Source organism: Suricata suricatta, chromosome 6 (genome assembly GCF_006229205.1).
Source record: "Suricata suricatta isolate VVHF042 chromosome 6, meerkat_22Aug2017_6uvM2_HiC, whole genome shotgun sequence".
In the NCBI taxonomy this organism is placed as follows: Eukaryota; Metazoa; Chordata; class Mammalia; order Carnivora; family Herpestidae; genus Suricata; species Suricata suricatta.
The window spans coordinates 142,418,650-142,446,182 of NC_043705.1; the positions used below are offsets into that span (position 1 = coordinate 142,418,650).

The 27,533-nt window shown below is 48.2% G+C and overlaps 1 protein-coding gene across 1 annotated transcript in view; it reads right to left on the reverse strand.

The window, feature by feature from the left end:
- Positions 1–27,533, reverse strand: part of ADCY2 (adenylate cyclase 2) — a 391,390-nt gene that overhangs the window by 40,822 nt on the left and 323,035 nt on the right. The window contains exons 16-18 of the mRNA XM_029941289.1: positions 22,019–22,156; positions 15,262–15,381; positions 9,789–9,958 (exon numbers count right to left, since the gene is read on the reverse strand). Coding sequence (XP_029797149.1) covers positions 9,789–9,958; positions 15,262–15,381; positions 22,019–22,156 — 428 coding nt within the window. The remainder of the gene's footprint in view (positions 1–9,788; positions 9,959–15,261; positions 15,382–22,018; positions 22,157–27,533) is intronic.

The window sequence follows — 27,533 nt, forward strand, 5'->3', positions numbered from 1 at the left end:
TGAAGTTGTTCCTTTATGAGCCTGTGACAGCTGTGTCTAACAGCACAGCTGCGGTGACTGAGAACAGATATTTATCAGCAATGCTGGCTGCAATGAATATAAAGCTCCCATTTTTCTGAACTGACTGTATTGACACCATATTGCCCGGTAGAGAAGGCGCTACAACACAGCGGATATTCTCAGATGTGCGGGCAGGTTTTATGTGTTCATATTGCTTCATGAACCTTCCCTTCCTTTATAATTCCAGGGGACTGAGGAGGCACCCCTGCCTCCGTGACCCCCAAACTAAGAGTCAAATGTTAATTCCCAGGTCAGGATCTTGTTGCAGCTTCATCCATGTGACCAGTCAGAACTCAGGTCCCCCATGCATGCCCAACTAAGGGACCAGATGTCCCAAACACACAGAGCCAGCTCAGGTTCCTCTCAGTGAAGGAAAGGGGGAGGTAGGACACTCTTCATGCAATTCAAGGCCTGGCTGGGTTTTCAGTTAATCGCACAGAAAATACAGGCAAGCAATCCCTGTCTGGGACTCCTCACATGAATGTGTGTGAACATTTGAACATTTAGGGGGTAGAAATGCTCTGCTCCACCTGTCTCCCAGATCTGGAGGCTTAGTGGGTAAGAGTGATGGGAGTTGTGGGGGCTTGGAGGGAGAAGGACAAGGGAAGACAAGACAAGTAGTTGCAGGATGGAACCGAATGAACCTTGGAAACAGCAAGACGCACCAGCCTTTAGAATAGACTTGTGGGCACATGAGTGCCTTTCTCCCTCCTCTCTGCCAACTAAGAAGGACCACTCTGTGCTTTAATGGATTTCATTTAGGCTTCCTGAAAATGTCTTCTATTCATCCAGCAAGCAAGAATTGTTGATTCTTACAGGAGCCCTTTTCTCCTGTGTGGACCATGCATGGGTGAGTGCCACAAGGCTCCTGAAGTTTGAGCAAGAAATTTGTGCATCCAGAGACACGTTCTTGGGTTACCTTGCTCTTTGTGTGCATGTGGGAGAGGCTGAGAGGAAGGGGAGTGTGTAGTCTGAAGGGAGCATCCAGAATAGGTAGAATCAAATCCCAGGGTCTAGTCTAGTTAATTGTGTTGATCATCATGTTAGGTTCCTAGAGATTCTAAAACAAGGTGCTATAAACTGGGTGGCTCACAACAATGGACACTGATCAGTTCACAGTTCTGGAAGCCAGATGTCAGCAGTCAAAGTTGGCACGACAATGGTCCCTCTGAAACCCATAGGGACATCCTTCCTTGTTCTGGGGGCTGGCCACCAATCCCTAGTGCTCCTTGGCTCAACACTGCATCATTTCAACCTCTGCCTCCACCATCAAATGGCATTCTCTCAACGAGTCCATGTCTTCACATGGTCATCTTATTAAAAACATTTTTTAATGTGTATTTACTTTTTGAGACAGAGAGAAATAGAGCACAAGTGGGGGATGGGGTGCAGAGAGATGGAGAACCAGAATCTAAAGCAGGCTCCAGGCTTCCAGCTGTCAGCACAGAAGCCAACATGGGGCTTGAACTCACAAACCGTGAGATCATGACTTGAGCTAAAGTCAAATGCCTAACTGACTGAGCCACCCAGATGGCCATTTTCTTAGAAGGACACCAACCATGCTGGATCAGGGCCCATCTCACTCCAGCAGGAGTCCATTCAACTGACCACATCTGCAGCAACCCTGCTCCAAGTAAGGTCACGTTGTGAGGTGGCAGAGGTTAGAGCTTCACCATGTCTTCCTTTGAGGGACACAATTCAATTTATAACCATCGTGTTGACCATTCACGTAAAAATGGCATCAGGTTGGGTGTGAGGGCTCCTTATCTCTCTCTCTTCTTTAAGTTTTAAGGTTGAAATCCACTTTGGAATTTCCCTTGTCCAGTTGTGACATTCCCAAGTGATGCAGTAGGGGGCAGAGAGCTAATATAGCTGAGAAGGTTTCTAACTCCATGGCAGTTCTAGCAAAAACATTGACAGAATATGCTTCCTTCATCCTAAAAATTGGGCCTTGGAGACTCAGATGCCCAAACCAGCCTGTAGCCACACATTAATTTACAGCTGGCCCTCACCCTGAGGCCGCTGAGGGAGCAGCCATTGTGGCCCTCAAGTCTTCAGAGTACAAAAGAACAAAGAATCCCCAAAAATTGGATGAGGAATTGCCTCATGGACCAGTCTCTAAACTAAAGGCAAACAGTTCAGGTGAGGTACAAATGACATTCTTTACTCTCAGGAGAGAAAGCAGTCCAGGCATGTAGACTTAACCATGATCTTACATTTGAAATTTTATTTTTTCCTGGTGAAACAGGCCTCTGTTATTTTAAGAAGAAAAGTACCTAAAGAAACTCAGGGTTATATGGTAGTTCTATTTTTAATTATTTGAGGCACCTCCCTCCTGTTTTCCATGGTGGCTGCACCAACTTGCATTCCCACCAACAGTGCATGAGGGCTCCCTTTCTCCACATCCTCATCAACACCTGTTGTTTCTTGTGCTTTCTAAAAAATATTTATTTTGAGAGAGAGTGCACAGACACCCACAAGCAGGGGAGAGGCAGAGAGAGAGAGTGAGAAAGAATCCCAAGTAGGCTCCATGCTGTAAGCTCAGAGCCTGATGCGGGGCTCGACCTCAGCAACAGGAAGATCATAATCTGGGTTGAAACCAAGTCAGCTGTTTAGCCCACTGAGCCCCTGTTTCTTGTGTTTTTATTCCTGCAGCCAGTCTTGCCTTTTGGGTGGACAATGCAGTCCACTTCCATTGGGAGTCACAATGGTTGGCAAGGACTTCCTCCTCATACTGTCTTACTAAGTGTTCTCTGGCTGTTCTTTGTTTCCTCTGCTCCTTTCTTCTTTGAGGTGTTTTGCTCCTTGAAGTTGCATGGCTCTCTTCACATCTCAAAGGGCAGTCACCTCCTGGAGTCCTTACGAACTGCGTCTGAGACGGAAATAGCTTGGGGCTTTTGGAGACGGGCTGCGGTCACAGCTGCTCCACTCCTCCCGTGGCCCAGTTCGTAAGCCTGCGCGCCTTCTCTCCACTGGCCGTGTCCCAGGCAGAGTACTGACAGTCTCCTTTTGTTTTCTCTGACAAAACGTGCTCAAGTTCAAGTGTGTGGTCTGTCTCTCCCTGGTCCCCAGTTTCAAGCCGGCTTTTTGCCAAAGCTCACGGTCTCCTCCACCACTGGGCATGCAGGGCAGGGAGCCGACTGCTGGGTTAGGGTGTGAGGGGGGCGCGTGGAGCCCGGGGGGAGCCTACGGGCCAGCTTGCAGGGATCCGTGGGCGAGGTCTCCTCAGTGTGTCCTGATGGCTGCCTCGATGCATCCTTGTCTGAAATGGCCCCATCTGTCCCCTGCCCAGCAGCTCGCTCTCCCTGTCATGCAGCTCAGGGCTTGGCGCTAGGACGGGGACAGAGGGGGGTCTCTCTGGCAGTGCCTGCTCACACGGTAGGCCGCTCTTGGGCCTCAGCTGTGCCCGCCTGGGCGAGGCGGGTAGTAGAGTGAAGTTGTTCCTCTTATCCACTTCAGTGCGCTCAGACTTGCGCCTTTCCCCCAATAATGTGCTAGAACTTCTGCTCCGGAAACCTGGACTTGTGCCAAGGCTCTGTCGTCTGTGGGTCACTGGCCAGGTGTCCTGTAGAGGCTCCTGGGCCATGTCCCAGAGGGGTCTGAGCTGGTTCACGGCCACAGCAGAGCCCACAGCTGGGGTCTGAATTTGTATTACCTGATGTGCAGGTGTGTGAGATGCCTCTTGGACCCCTTGGCATCTGCTGCTGGACCCCTCAGCTCCTCCAGGGCACTTTTGTCCCTGCACAGAGGCCAAATCACTGTAACAGAGGCTGGGGTAGGGGAGGGGCAAAAACGAGAGCTGCCTTGTTCCACTGCGATGCTGAAGTCACCTCTCTCCTGCGTTTCTGACCTTCATAGTTCCTCAATGTCTTCCCGGCAGTAGTCAACGCTGGGAACCTAAGCCCCTAACACACTGCTGGCGGACATGCTCTCTCCTTTTCTAGGTGTGCAGCATGGACTTAACCCGACAGAGAAGTCTCCCACGGGCCTTCTGGTGAGACACAATTTTCTTATAGAAACTTTGTGATCTTGACAGCAGAAACTGTACTTTCTTCGTCTCTGTGTGCTCAGGCTCTAGCAATCAGGCCCGGCACACAAAGGGTGTTCAACAGACGTCTGTTATAAAAACAACTGAGTGACTGGACACGTAATTGTGCTTGTTGGAAAACTAAGGCGCTTCCTTTCTAGACATTCTTTCCTCTGCAGCCCGATGTCACCCAAGGACAGATGGCCCAGCCAATGCTTTCACAGAGTATTTTTATTTTTTAGGTTTATTTATTTATTTTGAGAGAGAGAATGTGCATGGAGGGGAGGGGCAGAGAGAGAGTGTAGGAGACAGAGAGAGAATCCCAAGCAGGTTCCTGCGCTGTCAGAGCAGAGCCCAACGTGGGGCTCCATCCCACGAACTGAGAGACTGTGACCTGAGTCGAAATCAAGAGTCGCCCTCTCAACTGACTGAGCCGCCCAGGTGCACCCCGCCTTTTTAAAGTTTTTCTCATTGTATTGTTCATAAATGCCAAGCAAGACTTCCTGGGGCTGGAAGAGACCATCCCACTAAGGCACAAGTTCTCGTTGGGAAGTAGGCCCAGGGAACAGCTGCGGGTCAGGAGAGATGACACAGGCAGGGCTGAGAGGCAGGGCTGGCCCTCTGCTACCGAAATGGTAAGGTACCTGATAGATGCGGCTGTGGTGTGGCTCTGTACGGGGGGTGGGGAGTGGGACGTGACTTAGATCCCGGGCCATGCGGGGCCTCGGCGTCAGGGGATGAAGAAGTGATGAGCAGATGTGTTCTGTACAGCGTATGGGCACAGGCTCTGGGAAATCTCCCCCCACCAAAATCAAACCAAATAGCCAAAAAAATCGTGTAGTCTCCTGCCGGCAGATCCACATCCCAGAGCAGTTTCCTTTTTTAGATTAAATAACCCAGGAACGCTCATCATTGCTTTTCATAGAAAAAAAGACAGTTTGGTGGAATTGAGTAGCCTCAGGTTGACTTGCTTTTTTGTTACACTGGGCAGCTCAGGTGACCCATCACCTCCTTTTCCAACCTCCCAGCCCACTGCCGGTGGGTTCCAGCCACACAGACATGTGTCCCTTCCTCTCTGGAAATAGAGAAAGCGGGGACTGGGAAGGGGAAGAGAAACTGAGTCAGTCACTTTGAAAGTAATCTCAAAAATTGTCAACATTAACTTGGACACAGGATGGGTAGCATGCGAATTTGGAATACACTTTCACTTTACACAAGGAGACTTTGGAGGAATTTCAGGTGCTCTGGGATGCCCCCCAGACCCTCCATCCTGGGGGGAGGATGGGCAATGCCATCCTGACTTTCTGCTGATCGTGACTCATGCTCTCATTCTTCCTCAAGCCTCTCAGAGAGCGCATCATCACTGATCCCAAGTTGGGACGCTGTCCAAATGTGCCGCAAATTCTCAAATTCTGTGTCTTACATGAGACACAGGACAAAAAGAGAAAGCAAAACAATTTGACACTGAAGGAGCTTAACTCAGAGCTTCCAGTGATACATGTCTGAGTATCTCCATCACTATCCTTGACACAGAACTTGAAGGAAGTTAAAATTATGCAGACATTTCTAGCAGCGACAAGCCAGGGCTCCCGAGTGAGGCTGGACACCGGGTGTCATGCTTGCTGACATGCCTCACTTACAGGCTGTCCGTGAAGGATTTATCTTTTTCAGCTAAATGGCCAACCAGAGCTCATTCGTCTCCTTGTTGTCTACCCCACCCCACTGTCCAGGTAAAGCTCTCCCTCTCTACATTTTTAGAATTAAACTAAATTTCGGAATTAAAGGCACATTTCCTACATTCAGGTGGATTAGCATAAGGGCTGGGTCCATATAAAATTACACTCATCCCTTGAGACTTTCTGGTTCCGCAAGAAAAACCTCACCGGAAACATGTGACAGTGTCTCGCAGACTCTGTGGCAAGCCTTTGACATGGGAAGGGAAAGTGTCTTTGAAACAAAAACACCTTCCAGCAATAGCAACTCTCATCAACATCACCATCACTGTGACGAGCACTTGGTGTCAAGGGCACCAGCTGAGGGCTTTGGGCGACAGTGTCATGGGTAGGAGCCGGAATTGCTATTAATTGGTTCAGTAAAACGCCGTGTACTCACAGAAACACGGAGATGCTGCAAATGCCAGAGAATTAGGAAGTACCTTCTCCTGGCCCTTCTAAATACCAGACACAGCCAGGCTTCCTTCCCCATAAGGTGACTTACCAGAATCCTATAAAAGCAGGTAATGATTAAGTATTGGGGCATCAGTGGCCTCTGCTTAATAAACTTTTAGTGACACAAAGTCATCTCTTTTCTTCTCCTTTAGGCAGGCTTCCCACATCTGTGAATCTGTATGAATATCTTTGATGCCAATTTCTGAATTATTAGTGGAGCTGGAATTTTTCTGGTGCATACTTCTGTTTTCTTTGCTAACCCTGTAGACACTTCCTATAGGCTTATACCATCCTTTTGGCTTGTCCATTATCAATGTCAAGTTTGGTTCTGAAAAGGCCCTTGCAACATGGGTCATGGCAAACTCACATACAAGACAATACAGTCCAACTGTGTATGCTCCGAAAATGGCCTGGCACTGCCTTATTAATGGAGACGACCTCTCCAACTTGCCCTTGAAATGTACGAGTGCAAACAAACACTGATCTTGTTCTTGAAAAGTCACGTCTCCCATGAGCCTCTGTCCTTGGGGAAGCAGGTGAGGTGAGACTTCTCGTCCTAGCCAGTATCTGGGCCCTCCTGGTCATGAAGAGGCGCCCTTGCTGTTATTCATTTATCCAGCAGGTATTTATTTAGCACCACCTTGCTAAAGGGCAGGTGCAGTGATAGGCACTGCGGTTATCAGAGTGGTACTTGGTTCAGACCTGCTCTTTCCTCAATTCTAGAGTGTCTGTTATCTGCCTTACAGAAAAGAGGACAGCGGATTACAGAGCCCCGTCTGCTTCATCCTGGGGAGACTTGCCCCGGCTTGGGAGGGTGATGGGACCACACGGTCTGTGGCCACACCCACAGGGGAAAGCCAGAAGCTTGGGGTGTGTCTGCTAGGAAGACTCCGTGTTGACAAGGGGGCCAGTCCAGTGGCCAAGGTGGGCCTCAAGGGCACTGACTGCCACAGCCGAGCACACATTCCAGAAAAAAGATTGGGGCAAGGACCAGGAACTCAGGAGTAAAAAAAGAGGCCAAGGATCGAAGGCCAGAAATAAGTCAGAAAACAGACAGGACCAAGCATGTCTTCAGGGACACAGATGAGCTCCATCGAGATTGGAAGTGAGGTGTGGCACTCCCGTGAGCCAGCTCCCAGAAGGGAGCCTCTGCTTTGGGATTTATGGATGTTCCATCACTAGTCATTGGCCCAGATCTGGGGGGGCTTGTTTCTCTAAGGATCCTAGTGTCCTATCAGAAAGAGTTGTGTCAGCATTTACATCATTGAGGCAAAGGATGAGGAAAACTTTACGAGGTGTTTGATGGGGAAATCTCTTGAATTCTCTTGAGCAAAGAACACATGGGCCTTGGTGGGTTTCAAGGTTCTATCAAACATACATGGGGGTTGGAGAAATCAGGAGGGAAGCAGAGAGAGTCCCAGTCTTAGGAGTCTCTCAATTTTTTAAAAAATATGTTTAAAAACATTTTTTAATGTTTATTTTTGAAAGAGAGCAAGCGAGCCTGACGTGGGGCTTGATCTCATGAATCAGATGCTTAACTGAGGCCCCTGGGCGCTCCTCATATGGGGTTAGTTTTAAACCAACATTGAGAAAATTTGGTAATTTCAAGGTAGTCTGCTATTTTGCTAGGGGGAGTCATCTTCTGGTGGAGGAATGCTTGGGGGTGCTGGGGCAGTTCATGCACGGAGCGGGTCTGGAAAGACCAGAACCGTATGTCAGGAGGACAGGGGGCAAGTGTGCCCCTCCTCCTGGCAGGATGCTGGCTTCCGTCGGAGTGGAGGCAGGTTCCGGAAGCTTCTCAGGGCAGCGCTCTCTGACTGTAAGGTTCTTGTGAAGACACAACCAGGAGAATACAAAAGATCTTGAATGAAGTGAAAGGGCTTGGGAAGTAACAACTTCTCTTCAACCAACTAACTCCTCTACTGCCGCTTGGTTCCAACTGGACATGGTGTGTCTGCCTCAGGTCCCCGAGAGTAATTCTCTCTCCATCAGAAACTCGCTAATCTAATTGCTTCTTTTTCTTCAGATGTGTAGCACAGCATATTCAGGAGCCTCGAATTTAATAAAGGGAAATTCAATAGCATTGTCTGCTGTGCATAAAAATCGGCAACACCACATTTACATAGGGATTTGATGCAGGCTCTCTGGATATGGTAGAGAAATATTAAAGCATATTCGCTGGGTGACTTTGAGAATTTATTGGAAAATTAACTTCTGATTTTATTCTCCTCCTTGCTAAGGAATCATAAACTTTCCTTAATACCATTATGCATTTTTGCCACTCGACTACTCTCAGCTTGATTACAGATTATGAGAGCTTCACGGTGTGGAAGACAATGGAAATTAAATTACGTGGAGAGAAGGCACTGCCGTTGTGTTTCTGAAAGTGTTCTTAATGGTAAGAAACGTGCACGAGTGAGGGGCCGCTGTTCTTCACACTGAACCTCTGATGGAGAAGGGAGTGGCCGTGCGCTGTCCACACAAGCCAGCTTTCTGGACCCACACATCTATGAAAATATTTAAGGCATTTATTTTACATTAAGAGAAATATAGACATTTTATGGAGGATTATGCAACATGCCTACAGAAAAGAACTCGAAGCCTGGTGGGTCCAGAAATAAACCTAACACTTGATATGAAAAGATTTGCTATTAAGATGTGTGATGGAGAATATCATAATTTTTTTTCAAGCAGAGAATAGATATTCATTCTAAGCTTATGGAAGTAATTTGATGGCAGGAAACCTTTCTCAAACCCATAGAGGGGCTTGAGGACCATTCTCAACGTTTCTGACCTCGGGACTGGATGCCACCACATGGTATCATCCAATCACATCCGGGTCCGGATGCCATCACATCATATCACACGATCACATCCGGGACCGGATGCTATCACTGGTCTGTCTCTTCCGCAGGTCAGTCTCTTCACAGAACAGAGTTTCCAGCTGCCAGTAAGTCCCTCCTTCCACACAAGGGCATTTTAGGAAATCTCCCGTAAGATGTTTAACTCTGTTACATGTGAATATATCACTTATTTTTTCGGTATTTTCGTGTATGCTGATTCCTTTGTTTTGAACTGGGGGTCCACTTTGCCCGCTAGGGCACATTTGGCAACGTCTGGTCATGGCTTGGGGTGGGTGGCTGTCTCTGGCATCTGGCAGGTGGGGGCCGGGGATGCTAGTACATATCCTATGCTGCCTAGGACAGTCCCCCCACCACCAGACACAACAGAAGCCTATTCACTCCAAAGTTTCATGATGCTGAGGAAAGGAAACCCTACGTTAGTTTTTCTCCATGCAGTACAGATTAAAGCACAAATCACCTGTCTAAACCTCCTAAGTGCACATGATGGTACACACTCTATATAATCTACAATGAAGACACACATCAGCTTTCCACACTGCTGTTTTAAAGAAACGCCCACACACCGATTACCAATGGCAAGGATACCACTAACGTGTGTTTACTCAACACACACTCACGTGATCAACGTCCCGCGAAACCACCAAGGAGAAGGAAGAGGGTGCAGGTTACCTCTCGAATAAGACCTGGCTGTAGTCGTCCAGGACGTGGGCGTGAGTGTGGAGAAGGATGGTGTTGTAGCCCACCAATGCCGCCATCATGATCAGCATTTTCAACTCGTAATTCACCCGCAGGAAAACCGAGCAGGAAATCAGTCCCAGGATGCAGCTGTAGATAAAGTACTGGAACAGGGAAATACATCGGATGAACATTTAGGATCTCTTCTGAGAAATGCTGGAATAGGAATGCCCACTGGGAATCACCTCCACCAAAGTCACTCACGCAACTTCCAACCTCACTGTTTTTTGACCCAGGGGTGCGTGCCCAAACATGTTTGCTTTAGAAAAGAATTATTCATTCCATGGCTTGCTCACCCAGTGAAGCACGTCGAGTAAGAGCAATCGTGCATATTGCCAAATAGAAAATTTAACAATCTATACTTAAGGTGGGTCATTATGTGCAAATGTCATTTGCTCTTCGAAAATGAAAACTATGTGACTCTGTACACAGGTATCTATTTTAAAAGTCAGTACCTAGAATCTCTTCTGGGCTTTCAATTCTTAATTTATGAAGAGGATATAAATCATTACCCGTAGTTCTGTTAAAAGCATATGAAAGCCTCGGCATTTCACTAAAGGAGAAACTGCAGGTCCAAGGCAGAGAGGATTTAATGAACTAAAAGCGTTGGCCGGGGTGTGTCACAGGTTCCCTAGAAGTAGACAGGCACACGAGGAAATGGGAAGAATGAGGCTGGCGGGAAAAGCCAGCGCACTGCATCCTCTGTCGTCCCTAGGAAAGAGGGACACGCATGTCCTACAGTGGTGCTCCCTCACCATTTGCCCTACTGGACATCACCGAGATGTGACAGCCCCAGGGCCAACCTTACTCTGTTCACTCATTAGTGGGGCTGCCAGTGACCCCACTCGGCTGTGGCACAGGTCTCCATCTGTAAAATGAGGGGAGGAGTGGCCTCCTTTTTAAAAATATGTTTATTTACGTGGAGAGAGAGAGAGAGAGAGAGAGCAAGCGGGTGGGGGGCAGAGAGAGAAGGAGAGAGAGAATCTCAAGCAGGCTCCGCAGTGTCAGCACAGAGCCTGATATGAGGCTTGATCTCATGAACAGTGAGACCGTGACCTGAGCGGAAACCAAGAGTCAGACGCTTAGCCGACTGAGCCACTCAGGTGCCCTAATGTCCTCCTTTTAAACCACTGAAAAGGAGAAGCCAAGCTTGGGGCCCAGAGCCCTGCCAGCCAGGAGGCACGCGGTAAGAGGAAAGGGTCCCCAAGCCCATGGGGCCTCTGCTGGTGACACCTCCATGTCCTTGGGAACTAGGGTTAGCTGCTACTAGCATTTCTGGAGTGGAAGCAGCACTCAATAAAGTTTGAGAATATAATGAAGCACAGGTCCGACTGATGTTTGATAAACCCTGTCTTTAAAAAATAGCCCAGCTTGGAAAGGTTTCATTATATGGAATAAGCCATTGTACAAACTGCCTATTTTTTGTCATTCCAGCTCTTTCATGTCCCCGGCTGAGGCCATTCACGGGACGCTGTCTGGAGGCCAGCGATATTAGCTCATCCATCCTGCTCCTGGGGAAGGGAAGTGGAGGCACGAGCTGCTCTGGTCACACAGGCCCTTCCTGCCCTGCGGGAGGGGGTCTGCTGGGCGAGTGGCCGTGTGGGAGGACGCAGGTCCGACCGCCCGAGGACTCGGACTGGCCTTTCAGCTCACGAGGAAGAGCAGCGCTGGCCTTGCTCACACAGCCACTGCGTCACTCTGGGAGTGACGCTTTCCCGGGCAAGGCGGGCTTCCGGGCGGCCCCATGCTGCGGGACGCGGAGTGCTGGAAGAGAATTTCTGCGGCCCAGGTGACCTCCCGGAGGGGAGGTCCCCACCTTCCTGACACCGCCCCCTACAACAGGGGACAGGACAGGGACAGAGGACAGAAGGGTGTCCTGACGGGACTGTTCAACTGGCCGAGTGGAAAGACAGAATCGAGGCGGCTGTGACCGTGGGCAGGGAGTCCTGGCTCAGTTTCCCCCAAAGCAGGAGGCTGGGGAGGGGCGTGTGTTCCCCAAGCCAGCCCTGATTTATGTGGGGTTCCTGTTCCCTTAGCTCGGTGACTAAGCCAGCTGGGAGGGCAGGCCTGAGGTCTCAGGGACAGGAGGAGTGTCAGGCCTGGGGACAGACACGGGACGCAGACCCGGCAGGTCAGCAGATCCCCCGGTGGGGGGGACCTTGGGGGCCATGCACGGCAGTGCCACACAGAGCCTCGGTCATACTGACCCCTCAGAACAAGCTTCTCCGCCTCACGTCTCCTCTTTCAGTTCGTTTTTTCTGCTAATTCACTGTTCTTTTTGAAAGTATACTCCACCACGATGGGTTGGAAACTTAAAAAAAAAACACAAAAACTAAACTAAATGAACACAGGAGGCCTTCCCCACAAAGAGTCCGCGAGGCCCTGGTTTATGACCCACGGGTCTGGAGCCAGCAGTGGAGAGAGCCTAGACCCACTCCTCCGAGCCCATCACATTGCCGTGGGGGCCGGCGGGGGAGGCGCTCTGGTTCAGACAGGATGCTGCTCGAGAAAGGATGCGGAAGACCTCAGGATGAGCCTTGTCCACAAGTGTGTCTCTGTGTGCCTCAGTGTGAGTGTGTATGTGCACCTTGCGGGGGGACATAGGATGGTACAGGTTTCCTGGATTGCCCCTCCTTTGAAGGAAGCGCCAACACCTGTACAGATTAGCCTATGGTTTCACTTATTTTACTTATTTTATCAATGTTTTATTTATTTTTGAGACAGAGACAGAGAGACAGAGTGCCAGCTGAGGAGGGGCAGAGAGAGAGAGACAGAATTGGAAGCAGGTTCCAGGCTCCGAGCTGACAGCACAGAGCCCAGTGTGGGGCTTGAACCCATGAATCATGAGACCATGACCTGAGCCACGTCGGATGCTCAGCAGACTGAGCCACCCAGGCGTCCCTGGATTATTGATATTTTAATACTACTCAATACTGATACTGGTATTTTTAAAAAATTGGGGACTATCTGGGATGTTTTTCAGTGACACTTTCCAACTAATAATTTATCGTGAATATATATTTCTATGTCATTACATATTTTGCTACAACATATTTTGCATGACTGGATGTAACCAAATAGCAAAATTTATTTAAACCATTAAATGTATTCTAACTCGTAGGTTGTTTACTTTCTTTGTTCCTGGTGTCCCAGAAACACGCTGATGGACACCTTTGTGGCTTAGTGTTGATGACTGTACGATTAATTTCTAAAATTAGAACTGCGGGGTGAAGAGTGTGTCTGCGTCGGTTCCCTGATGACTGTTCCAGATCACCGTCGAGGAGTCACATCTACGGCACCTGCACCTGTGGACGGGGACAGCCCTGACCACTGCCGTGTCGCGCTCTGGCATCACGTGCGATGAGGCTGGAGAGGCATGATGTGGACGTGCGCGTCCACCGATGGCTTTCCCGAAGTTCCCTTCCATCTACGAAGGGGGAAGCCAGGAGGCTCCAGGCTCCTCCGGGACTCCTAGTGACTAATCTTGGAGTTTCCATGCACTGTTTGAGCACATGGGGGCTCCTTGGCAAAGCTCATCCTAATCTCTTTCTGATGACTTATTACTGGAACAGTGGCTGGTTGACAAAATTCTACCTAAATTTCAAAGTCTATTGTGTATTTTTTACAATTTTATCAGAATCTTTGAAGGTTGACTAAATGTTACTTTTCCCCATCTTGGGTTTCTAACGGTTTATACTTTTGAAAATAAGATGTCACACCGACTTTTACCTAACGAGACTCAGAATGATGATCTTACTGCTTTTCGTGATGGATAGTGGGTTGCTGCATCCACAGATACTGGGTGGGGAGACTGAAAAGAAAAAAAGGCTTTGCCAGCTCTCCTTCGCTTTTTTACAAAAATGGACGCCACTGCCCATTGCTCACGGGCCGTGTGAATGCGGCATGGGACGCCCCGTCCCTCTGCCACCAGCCTGGGGACCTCTGTGTGAGCTGGTGCCTCCATTCGAGGAGGGAGGGCCAGACCACGGTCCACCTAAATCTTTCTCTGCAGAAGGCAGCTTCATCTTGCCCACAGTGCGATCACAGCCAAGACGCCTTTGCCATGCATCCTGTCTCTCACTCTTCACATAACTAAAACAGAAAAGCTGCTGTCTAGCGCTCGCGGGGGTTTATGATAATGCCCAAAATGAGAACCAGGGCCCCTTGGACGAGGGACAGATTTGCACCAGGCTTTCTTCCCGTGCCCACGGGACATCGTCCGGGACCTTGGTCAGCTTGACTCAGAAGCCGTCTCAGAAACACCACCAGACACCCCAACGCTGGGCAGAGAGCTGGCAGCTTCCCAGGAAACTGAAGACAGGAAATGGGAAAAAGGATCCAAGCCAAATATCAAGGGAACAAACCAGCGAAAGGAGAATGAGGAAGGGAATCTGCTTTATTACCATAGCTAATGGAGTTTTAAAAATTGGCCAAGAATTTTTAAAGTATACACACTAAATCACTGAAATGGGAGTTTCAGTCTCCAAAATATTCCTTTAGCACCCTCAGAACTTGATTCCATGGGATGGAAAATGGGGGGGGGCATAATCTCCTTTACCTTTTTTAAAAATGTTTATTATTTTTGAGAGAGAGAAACAGACAACAAGCAGGGGCAGAGGAAGAGGGAAACACAGCATCGAAAGCAGGCTCCAGGTTCAGAGCTATCAGTACAGAGCCTGACATGGGGCTCGAACCCACAGACTATGAGATCAGGACCTGAGCTGAGGTCAGACGCTTCCACTCAGGCGCCCCAGGGCATAATCTACTTTAGATGCTTATGCGGGAAAGGAGACTAGCAAAACTTGTTTTGCATTAACGATTTATGAAACAAAGTTACTAAATGACTGATTTAACCCTGTTCACTTAAAAGACGGACATATTAGCAACTTTTGACATTTGAATCTTGGCCCTTCTGGACGATGGTTAAAATGAGCCAGTCGGCAAGGATTATTTGAGGATATAAACAGTGGGCGGCACCTACAGCCAAAGGAGAGGCAGAAATACGAGCGGCACGCCCGTCATCAGCAAGGAAGCCAACGCTATTCCAATGTGACAATTAGCAAAACTCATCAGCAACGAATCCAGAACTTCAGTGACATATAATCCAATGCTGAAAGCTACATACAGGCTATAAAATGTAGCGAAAAGAGCATAAAAGCAGAGACATCTGGGAGAGCACCAAAACGACACTGTCCATTTGCCCATGTGTCTCATCGGTGTCCCTCAGCCCCGGCTTCTTTTACCGAGGGCTGGCAGGGGTCAGCCGCTCAGGGCCTCCTCAGGTGTTGCCACCAAAGAGGAAGAGTGAAATCTACAGCAGACCAGAAAGTGGAGGCCATCCCGTTAAATGAGCTCATGGCTAACAGCAAAACAACAAAAGCAATAATAATAAGTGAAATGCTCTTACCGGGAGGAAAAACAAATTTTGTGCACGCAGAATTGCTGCCTGATTAGTTAAGGCAGAGAGACTTGTGTTTGATGTGTTGGCAGTTGGAGGAATGGTTTCCTCAGGGTCACTCAGGAAAAACTGCAAAGAAAATGTTTTTTCAAAGAGTTAGTGCACAAGAGATTAAAGGGTTAGCAGGTGGTGCTGTTATTAGTGACTGTGTCACCCCCGCCCCAGGAGCAGGAGTAGGTGGGCAGTTGGGCATCTGTCTTTCAAATGCTAATCTCTTCCTCTTCCGTTTGAAGCTTTGAGAATCTCTACTGAGCAAGTAAATAACTATTTATTGCTGCGCGCCACACTTCTAGTGAATTCCAGAGCTACAAGACAATATTAAAGAACACGGAAACGCTTCTGTTAGATATTGAATTAGAAATGCACAAAGCACAGGGCAGAAGGCTCGGTTAGAATGACGTTTGAGGATGAGGTCACCTCGCACACGGACATTCAATCTCTGCCGAGAAAGGAGAGCCCTCAGTGTTTTTTTTTCCGTGTCTTCACCGTCTCGCTTCAAACAGTAACTGGGTCAGTGGCGTTTTTGACATAAGGAATTAATCATGTGAGCAAAACGCACCTCCCGGGGTCAGCGTGTGCGTGGATTATTTGTGAGTGCTTCGCATCTCAGGATCACGGGGGGTAAAATGTTGGGAGGGTCAACGCTCTGAGTAAGGACTGCTGGAAAGGGGTCCTCATTCTGTGAAAAAAGGAATCCTGAGAAAACTAGCTCTTAGTCATGGTCACCTGTATCGGCACGCAGAAGGAAAGTGTCAACCAGTTAGCAAGGCAGGAGAGATTCAGTCTGTCTCTCTTTCTCTCACTTTTTCTGTTTCTCTTCCTCTGTGTTTCTGTTTTCCTTTTTCTGTCTCCTGGAGAAGCTGCAGCACACGCTTTTTTTTTTTATGTTTATTTTTGAGAGAGAGAGAGACAGAAAAAGTGGGAGCAGGGGAGGGGCAGAGAGACAGGGAGACAGAGGATGTGAAGCAGGCTCCAGGCCAACAGCACCGAGCCCGATGTGGAGCTCAGACTCACAGACCACGAGATCATGACCCGAGCAGACGTAACTGACTGAGCCCCCCAGGTGCCCCAGCGGCACACACTACTGAGGTGCCACTTTTCCGAACCGTGACTGAGGGTCAGGGAAGCGCCCGCTTCAAGGCAGACCAGGAGTCACTCCAGCCAGGTTCCCTGCACTGAGAGAGATCCATCTCATCCCCAAACTAGATGTGTTTTCTGCATCGGGCTAACCATTCATATTCAAGGGCTAAATGTGCATTGACTGACGGATGGATAAAGAAAATGTGGTGTATCACACACACACGTATACAGACACACACACACACACACGTACACACCTACACACACTGAAATATTACTCGGCGATGAGAAAGAATGAAATCTTGCCATTTGCAACAATGTGGATGGAACTAGACGGTATTATGCTGAGTGAAATAAGTCAGAGAAAGATAAATATATGATTTTACTTACATGTGAAACTTAAGAAACACAACAGATGAACATAGAGGAAGGGAAAGAAAAATAAAAAAAAAAATAAACAAGGAGGCAAACCATAAGGGATCCTTAAATACAGAGAAGAAACTGGGGGTTGCTGGAGGGGTGTTGGGGGGGATGGAGGAAATGGGTGGTGGGCTTCAAGGAGGACACGTGCCGGGAGGGATGAGCACTGGGTGTCGTCCCCAAGTGATGAGTCACTAAATTCTACTCCTGAAACCAAGGCTATGCTGTATGCTAACTAACTTGAGTTTAAATAAATTTAAAAAATAATAGTTAAGGGGCACCTGGGTAGCTCAGTCGGTTAAGCCTCTGACTTCAGCTCAGGTCAGATCTCACGTTCGTGGGTTCGAGCCCCGCGTCAGGCTCTGTTCTGTTAGCTAGCTCAGAGCCTGGAGCCTGCTTCCGGTTCTGTGTCTCCTCTCTCTGCCCCTCCCCCTCGCATGCTCTGTCTCTCTTTGTATCAAAAATAAATAAAAACATTAAAAAATTAAAAATAATAAAAAATAAAAAAATAATAGTTAAGCCTTCCTACATAGCTTCTATAATTGCATTTGTTTGCTTCTTTTTTAAAATTATCTTTCAATGTTTATTTATTTTTTTTGAGAGACAGAGGCAGACAGAGCATGAGTGGGGGAGGGGCAGAGAGAGAGAGGGAGACACAGAATGAGAAGCAGGCTCCAGGCTCTGAGCTGTCAGCACAGAGCCCAATGTGGGGTTGAACCCACGAACCGTGAGATCATGCCCTGAGCCGAAGTCGGATGCTCAGCCCACTGAGCCACCCAGGCGCCCCACATAATTGTTTTCTTTGTTCCTACTGATGTATTTCCTTTGATGGCAGATGTCAAATGGCTAAACTACCTGACTTCAGCACCCAAGGCCTTTACTCAGCTTATTCTGAGGAACATTCCTCTAGGATTCCAAGAATGATACTACAGACAGTGTTTCTTCCCATTGGATCATTTGAGAACTTGCAGCAAAATGCGGATTTCAATATCAAAGAAATGCCAACTTCTTTACATGCTCCTAAGGGATTTGTCAAAAATGCTACAACTCCTGGTTGACTTCCAAATGTGCTAATTCTTTGGAAAAAATATTGTATCAAGACAAAAATTATTGAGCAATTAATTGGCAAACACAGGGCTCCGAAATTTCACAAATGTCGATCTGATAGACCCCAAATATAGTGGATGTAAGTGTTAAAGAATCAAGAAATGGCAAATCAAAGGAGAGCATGTGGCTTGGTAGGTTACTAGTCTTAAGCACCGGGGATCTTAAACATTAAAAAACTTCTGGATTGGATCACCAGGTAGAGAAAAAATTAAATTTTTGCTGCACCAAGAATAGAATATATCCTGTGAAAACTCCATCTTGCAAGGAGGTTATCCAATAAATAGGATGAAATGAACTCGAAAAACAAGAGGGAACTTCAGTCACTGATGGCAACCCTGATTCCTTACCCCCTCTGCCCCCTTTTCCTAGTATTTACTAATTACCCCTGAAATAAATCAAGAAGCCCCTCATTTGGTCTGTGACCTCACACTGCAATTTGGCATTGATTTCCTCTCTTCAAGCCTCTCACTTTGTTTTATTTTTTAATTTTTATTTTTGAGAGAGAGAGCATGAGTGGGAGAGAGAGGCAGAGGAAGAAAAAGAAAATCTCAAGCAGGCTCCATGCTGAGCCTGGAGCATGACACGGGGCTCAATCTCATGAATTCAAGATCATGACCTGGACTGAAGCCAAGACTCAGGTGCGCAGCTGACGGGGCCACCCGGCTGGTGAGTCACGGGCACGGAGCTCCTGTTTGGGATGATAATGCTCTGGGAAGAGTAGTGGTCAGCGCACAACCATGTGAATGTCCCCAGTGCCACGCAGGTGCACACTTGGGGATGGTTACGACAATAAACCTTATGCATAGTTTGCCCTAAGACAGTCAAAAACAGAAAAAGGAAGAGATGGAAGAAGAGGAAAGTCTTTTTGTTTTGCCCCAAAGTGAACACTTAAAAATATCGTAGGAGTGGGGCACTCGAGTGGCTCAGTGGGGTAAGCAGCTGACTTCAGCTCAGATCATGGTCTCGCGGTTCATGGGTTCGAGCCCCATGTCAGGCTCTGTGCTGACAGCTCAGAGTCTGGAGCCTGCTTCTCATTCTGTGTCTCCCTCTCCCTCTGCCCCTCTCCTGCTCACTCTCTTTCTCTCTCTCAAAAATAAATAAATGTTAAAAAAAATCACAGGAGCTTTGCAAGAGGACCCGAGGGAGGCTATGGCTTTCAGAGGAAACATTTTTGGACAGAAAATTAAATTTTCTTCCTGGGGATTTAAGCAAAGCCGGCACTGCTCCCCCAACACACACACAGACACAGACACAGACACACAGACACACACACACACACACACAGACACACACACACACGAGCTGCTCTTCCTGTTAAAATGGGAGTCCAAGGCCTGAATCAGCCTCGCTAGGTTAACAAGGGCTAAGAAATGGCAGAACTACACTTGGGAGCTGGGCTCAGTTCATCTGGAAATTGTGTTCTCAGAGGAAGCACTGAACACATTCAGAAGGCTCTGCTGAATCAGAACCTCTTCAGGAGGGGATCTGACGCTGAGCTAGCGGAAAAGGCACAGAAATCACACCAGGAACATTTAATGGCACAGCAAAGATTGGATCGTACCTGTGTCCCAGGTGAAGGGGTCCTGGCCTGAGTGTGAGTCCCTGGGGGGGCCGCTTCCCCCACACGGTTCCCACTGGTGCTCAGCCTATGTGCCCTACCTCAGCACCCCCTAGGGATGTCTGACCCAGGGGCAGTCCCAGCGGCCTGGGGTGTGGCCTGTCACACAGACTCTGTCTGCCTCCTGCAGTGATAACTTAGGGGACCGGGATCTGGGCAGGTGGAGGGCATTCCTCCACCAACCCTCTGAGGTGGTCAAAGACCCCACCCTCGCGAACAAGTCCTTCCCCTTCTGTGATTAATAAGAAATCAGGGGCACCTGGGTGGCTCAGTAGGTTTAAGTGTCCGACTTCGGCTCAGGTCATGATCTTGTGGTTCGAGAGTTCAGGCCCCAAGTTGGGCTCTGTGCTGAAAGCTAGCTTGGAGCCTGGAGCCTGCCTCAGATTCCGTGTCTCCCTCTCTCTGCCCCTCCCCTACTCGGTCACTCTCTTTCTCTCTCTCTCAAAAATAAATAAACATTAACATTTTTTAAAAAATGTCTTAAGAAAGTTTTACCCCCAGGGAAAATGATTTCCCTTCTCTACCTAATGCTGGCTGTCATACTGTTGTATGTTTCTTTGAAATAAATACAAAAGGGGCCTCAGGGAAAAGACCCGTTAACTCCATGGCACCAGGTATCAATGAAAATGATGGCCGGAAAAAGGGACTCTAGCTTATTCCTTGCCCACAGCCTCTGCTGCTTTAGGAGGTGGCTCCTGTCTGTCTTGGGGCCATCTGTCATTCTCCTAACATGTGTCCCACAGACCTCCCTCTCCGCCGCAGGTGGCGACAGAGTCCCTTCTTGGTGAGAAAGGAAAACAGCCCTGGGATCGGTTTTCCTGGTCCTGAGGATGCATTTCGTTTCCAAAGGAAACCCAGTTAATATATAAAAAAAAAAATCTACACGCTCAGCTTCTCAAACATTTACAGACAGTGACCGAATTGCCTGTCAGTCACACTAAATATTCTCTATGAAATGCAATCGGATGTTTCCCATGGAGGTTCCGCTTTGAACAAAATTAGGTGATAAATCCTGGTTTTCTGAGGCCAACCTGGACGTCCCCAAAGAAAAGGCTTCTTTTTTAGCGGGCGTGCTTCCCCTTCATTCATTCTTAGGTTTAGTAACTCCTGAAGGGCCAGTCCTGATACAGACGGTGCTTTCCTGAAACATGTGTTGGGGGGGAGGGAGGGGGAAGGTCTCGCTGTTCAATGTGTGGACATCGTTTAACTGTCTTGTTCCGTAACGTGCATGTGGTGCCGTTGGCCAGTGCAGGATCTCTGAGCGCGTTATATGCGCTCTGTGCGCACACAGCTGAGTGAAAGCACTCGGAACAGATGACGAGGCTGAATTATAAAGCCCTCCATTCAGGCAGCGCTAACACCATCCGTGCATCTGTCTTGGACCTCTACGTAACACACCTGTTGTCCTTCCAGTGAGTTCTGTGCCCTATCCCTGCACGGCATCGGGTTTAAAGGATGTACCAGTATACCACTAACAGTACCATCGATACAGTAAGAATGACCGCTGGATAAATATTTACAAGGCACCTGCTTCTGTCCTAAGGGGGACAGTGATGGGGAAAAAGGAGACAAAGGCTGGACTTGGCTGTGACTCAAGTCTCCAGGCAGGATTCCTGAGGCATACAGACGGGGACCTTCCTCCAGCTCCCTCAAGGACTTCCTTTAATGTTTTACCGCAATAGCTTCGCTCTGGTGAGTGTATCTTCACTCTGATAAACCTAAACCTCCCCCTCCAAATATATGTCAGCAATTACCTTCCAAAGATCTGGCCGCTGATACACATGCGAAGGGTCTTAGGACTACTGTTTCCCTAGGCAGCAGTAAATCACCCTATCTTGTAAGAGCTGCTAGCCCTTCAAGGTCCTGGAAGTCTTGCTTCCAAATTCCACAGAGACTTCCGCTAACCCTGAGCCCCACTAAGTAAAGAGTATTTAATCAGTCTCTCTTCACAAACCCACATGCAACTCTCTCACGGGTCCTGTGTCCGCACTGTCATAAAAGCATCTCTTTGCACCAAAAATGTCTCAAGAATTCTATCCCGATCATCCGCCCCCGGCCCCGCATCAGGAGGAACGCCAGCTCGTTGGCCTGGTGGAGCAGGGTCCGAGCTCGTTTTCCAGAAGTGGAAATGGAGACTGGGAGCGGCTCACGGAGACCCTCTCCAATCGCACAGCTGGGCAAGTGCGGGGCCAAGGTCTGCAGTCAGGCCTGCCAAACTCCAGCACAGGATGCCTCTCCCACTACCCTCTCTGTGTCTAGATGGTTCTGCCGTCCCTCCGTCATTACCGCACGAACAGTCAGGGTCTGTGGTGGGCAGGGCCGTGGGAAGCTCAGGGCTTAGTGATGCTCAGGGCAGAGCAGCTGCTGAATTTGAGAGGCGGTGACTGGTGTCACCACGGAGCTCTAGTCAAGGTTTGAAAGTCCCACCGAGTCAGGCGTCAGAGGCCAAGAAGGCCGTGCCGGGCGGGAGCCCTGACTCACCATGTTGAACACGGCCATGGTCAGGATGATGGCGGTGGTGAGGACCGTGAGTGACACCCGCGGCCAGGGCCGGTCGGCGACGACGCTGGATGACTTCAGCAGCCACAGCAGGGACGAGGACGCCTTCTTGCTGCATTGCTGGGAGGGGACAGGAAAGGAGACGCGTCACGTTCTCTTCATGAGGTTTACAACCACAAAAGGCATCAGTGCTCTTCCAGAATAAACCGGTGGGCTCTGATCTCCCCGGTGGGGTGGAGGGCGGCATACCAGGCCACAAACCTTATTCTCACTGTGTGAGCATCATGGTTACAAATGGAGAGCAGGTTAGTTACGCTTCCCTGACAGATGCAGAACGTGTTTGTATGTCCTTTGTAAAAAATGTTTAATGTTTTTTTATTTATTTTTGAGAGACAGAGACAGCACTAGCAGGGGTCAGAGAGAGAGGGAGACACAGAATCTGAAGCAGGCTCCATCCAGGCTCTGAGCTGTCAGCACAGAGCCCGACGCGGGGCTCGAACCCACGGACCATGAGATCACAACCCGAGCCGAAGCTGGATGCTCAACTGACCGAGCCACCCAGGCGCCCCACTGTATGTCCTTTCAAACAGACATGAAATTATGTTAAATAAAGAATCCTCAGGGCACCTGGGTGGCTCTGTTGGTGAAGCGTCCGACTTCGGCTCAGGTCATGATCTCCCGGTTTGTGAGTTCAAGTCCCACGTCGGGCTCTGTGCTGACAGCTTGGAGCCTGGAGTCTGCCTTGGATTCTGTGTCTCCCTCTCTCTCTGCATCCAACCCTGCCTCATGCTCTCCCTCTCTCTCTCTTAAAATTAAATAAATTAAAAAAAAAACCCTCTGATAAATGAAAACTAAGTCAGGTAAGTAAACCACCCTGGGGAATGTGTTGGGTCTCAGATCACAATGACTATAACACAATGATCAATAATTCAGCCTATTCACGTGGAAAACAGATGGGCAGGGAGCGAGTCATAATCCACTGGCTACCAAGCAGATGGATGCCCTCACCTCCAAAGACAACCCCCACTGTTCTCAGACGCGTGTCCTGGTGATGGCTTTACCTTCTCCTGCCCGGGGGGTGGGGGGACTTCTTTCCACACAGAGAGGTTCTTTCCAAAATTTTAATGGTGTTACAAACCACATAAGGAAACATTTTCCCTCATAACCATCGTTAAGGATGGGGTCAGCACAATGTTGTGTCGTACGTCTCTACAAGTTTTCATCTCGCACACCTAGGGTCTACACCCACTGAAGAACTCCCCTCGCACCTTCCCCTTGCCTCCGGCCCCCGCCATCTTACTTTCTGTCTCTGAGAGCTTGACTACTCTGGGTACCTGCTAAAAGTGGAATCATGCAGAGTTTGTCTTTTTGTGACTGGCTCACTTCCCTCAGCTTCATCTCCCTCCATTCATCCACGTTGTCATGTGTGACCAGATCGCCTCGGTTCTGTAAGGATGAAGAACTTTCCACCCTATGCATATACCACGTTTTACTTGTCACTCGTCTGGGGACGGACCCTGCGGTGCCTCTGACTTGCGGCTGCCGCGAATAATGTGGTGGGGGTGTAGGTGTGGAGAGAAACGCTTTTGAGACAAGAAGGAACTGAGGGAGGTATTTATGGAGGGGAAGCCAGTGTTCCCTCATCGTTTTCTGTGGGCGACTCAGCTCTGTGGGATGTCGGTGGACGAGCACCCCTCCTCCTGAAGGCCACCCTTCCAGAGGGGCAGGATGGAGGCCGGGACAGGTCTGGGGTGTGGGTGACAAGCTGCCTGTGCCAGGCGGTGCATGGGGGTTGACAGACGCCACCTGACCTGACAGGCCATACACAACAGCTCTCTAGCGATCTCCACTTTAACCTTCGTGGGAAAGGGGTGTCGCCCTTTGGCTATGTGTCTTGAAAACACTAGAAAAAGGTTGTGATTTCAAAAATTAAAAGAAAAAAATGTTTATTTGGTGGGCGGAGGGACAGAGAGAGAGGGAGACACAGAATCTGAAGCAGGCTCCAGGCTCCACACTGACAGCACAGAGCCCGATGCAGGGCTCAAACCCACAAACCGTGAGATCATGACCTGAGCCGAAGTCAGGCGCTCAAATGACTGAGTCCCCCAGGCATCCTGATTTCAAAAACGTTACAAGCAATATCTTGCACCTCTCTGACTCATCCCACTAAGTGAATATGACGGCAAAGCTGGCGTGCCATCGATAAAATAGCGAATTCTCAGCAGCACGAACAAACGGCACTTCTATTTCTCTACCTTGTTCAGAGTCTTTCTCTTCAGTCTTAAAAACAGAAGCACTGCAGTACGTTACATGCTGACACAGCAACTGAGTGGGGTCCTGTAATATAGGATGAGGGGTGGCTCGGACACTAAGAATCAGCCCAGAGACCAGGAGCCAACCCAGAGCAGAGAGGCTTTCTGCAGGTGAACTGTCCTCTGGCCTCAGTCTCCCCAGATCTAAAATGGGTACAATGATAATACTGGGGTCCTTGGTCTTGTAAGAGGTTAAATGAGGTCATAATAAGGCACCGGGGACAGGACTCAACCTGTGTTAGGTCTTCTTGTTACGCTTATGAAGAAAGCATAATAATTTTCAGAGACATTTAACGACTAAAAGTCTCCTGGCTCTTTATCTATATGAACCATAAAACCTCCTTTCCACTACGGTTTTTCCTCCAGGCAGCCTGCCATCTCTCTTCATTCTTGTCACCAGGTAGAGGCCAAGTGAAGAAAACTGCTCAGAAATAAGAAAATTGGATACTATTGCAGGTGGTGAGGACCAGGAAACAGCAGGTGACAGAGACGTGAGCCCTGAGCTGATGTGTAGAGGGAGGGGGAGGAGGAGGAGGAGGGTGAAGACATTCGGGTGCAGTGGATGCCAAGAGGAGAAAAGGGGCAGAGAGAAAAGAGACAACGGTCTGAGTCTCGGTCTCGAAGTAGAAAGATCTGATTAGGGGAAAGAACACCACTGATGTGATTGTAGCTCTGAATGAAAAGCACAACTTGGATCCTGTCGTGAGACTTGAGCTCCGTTTATCCTGTTTGGGGTTAACCTTTAAGGATGGTTCCTGGTGGGCAAGTAAGTTTCCCAAAATTCACACCATCCTAAAGAAACCTTGTAAGTGATCCCGTCTCCTAGAGTATTTTGGTATCAATTCAGAAGGTGCTCTGCAGATGAACATCTGAGCCCAGTTTCATTCCTGTTTGGTCTCTGGTTTAAGGACTGGCATCATTTCAGTCAAGTCCACATCCTCCCTTCCTTGACCATCGGTGAGTCTCACTGCATGCACGATGGCCTCCTGTGTGAGCCCACTGTGAACCTTCCAGAAACATGCCTGGCTGCTAATGCCCCACGCCCCCACTGGCAAACGTGGAACCAGGACTAACTGCAGTGCGAGGTGTGGAAGGAGAAAGAATGTCACTTCATGTGGAAACCCTATCACGGCATTGGCACTGGGGTCCGTGACCAGGGCAGTTTGCTAGAAGTGGGATGAATGCCAATGTTCTCCACTCAGTATAGGAAGAAGATTCTCCCCAGAAACATAATCTGTTCATATACTGTATTTGGATTGAAAAAACAAAAACAGGAGGTGCGCCTGGGTAGGTCAGTTGGTTAAACATCTGACTTCGGCTCATGTCATAATCTCATGGTTCATGAGTTCAAGCCCTGAGTCGGGTTTTGTGCTGGCAGCACCAAGTCTGCCTGGGATTCTCTCTGTCCCTCTCTCTGCCCCTCCTTCACTCATGCTTTCTCTCTCTCTCTCAAAATAAATAAACTTAAAAAGAACAGGAAAAATATATTCCCTCATCCTTCTTCCTTTGCCCCAACTTTGAACCTCTTGCACTGGAAACAATTGGTAATCTCTCACTTGAAAATTTCTAATTATAATGGCAGATTGCATTAACAATTTCATTGGCATCCTTAAAAAAAATAAAATCAGTTACGTGAAAAAAAGTAGATGTTGCTCTTCTGTGAAGTATAATATAATGAAAAACATTTAGAAAAGTTACAAATATATCATAATGGGGGTAGCAAATTTTTATTATTAGAAAAACAAAACTCATCTTAGAATCTTGCCTGAAAAAGTGAAGTTTATCATACACACATGCGCTTCTGTGTACTTGTCTAGAGGAGCACCTACTTTGGCATTTTAATTGGCCAAGGGCTGTCATTTTGAATGGCAGTCACAAGCTGCAGGAATAATTACTTGTAACATTTAGTGTTACAGAGACTTCCATGCATACTGTGATTCTTTCATTGTACTTGGATTTCCTACAGAAAGGCTGCTTTATCTCAATCAATCATGTTTTATAAAGTCAACATGTTTCTTTTATGCCCTGGGTGAGCCACTTTCCTCAGCCAGCCAGCCACTGTGTGGCACTCACAGCCTGTCAACCTTGGGTTCTCTTGGATGATGAGTTTGTCTCTGGCCACATGGAGAGCTGGCCACAGATGGCGGCCACATCGCACCTGCCATTGTATCCCCAAAGCAGCACAAGGTGGAGCAAATATCAGGGGCTCAACAGATGCTTGGTCAATACATCTTTATCTTAACAGTGGACCCAAAGCGAAAATTCCAGGGTCCAGAAACAAAGGAGTAGCTCAGTGCTAGAGGGACTGAGGCTGTGGGGTTGGCCCAGGAATGTCCCAGAACAGGACACAGGCTGTAACACCTAAGGGCAGATGCCCATACCAGGAAAACGGATGTTACGTTGAGCTTTCAAAGGGTGGGGCGGCTGAGGCCAAGACCCCTGAATAAACCCATTAGTCTCAGGGGGAACATATATCTTTCTGAATTAGTGTTTTCATTTTCTTTGGGTAAATCCTCAGTAGTGGAATTACTGGATCACGTGAGCACTACGTAATGTTTAGAATTGTTGAATCGTTAACATAGTACCTAAAACTAATACAACATGTTGTATGTCGTATGTTAACTATACTTCAATACAGACAAAACAAACAAAAAAATCCCAGAAGCCTCAGAATGCTGTTCCCTCCCTGTAAAGTCTAGAAAACTCCATGCACTAGTTCAAGGAAGTGTCAATAAACTTCTAAATATAAACTCCATCTCTAAATATAGGTGATGGATTTGAAATTACATTATATGCTTCGTAATGGGAACCCCGAGTTGAGGTGCTATTAACTGAGTCAAAGACCAGAGACAGTCCTTGGGGTTCCTGCAGAAGTATCCTTTTTATTAAAGGATAATTCCCACTGAACATGACCTCACAATAAAAAAGAAATTATGAACTGCACAGGACATTGGGGCATATGAGGAAGAACCAAGAGACAAAATAGAACATAGAATTAGCACCACAGGATCTGCAGGTATGCTATCAATCTGAAATAGCCTCCAAAAAAAGAGTACAGTAATTGAAGAAGGATAAGAGTACGTAATGAATGAGCACTTATGAGAAATAAATGAACCACAGAGACTCTTAGGAGCCTTAGGAGATGAAGATGTAGATAATGAAAAACTCAGTAGCTGTGCTGGGGG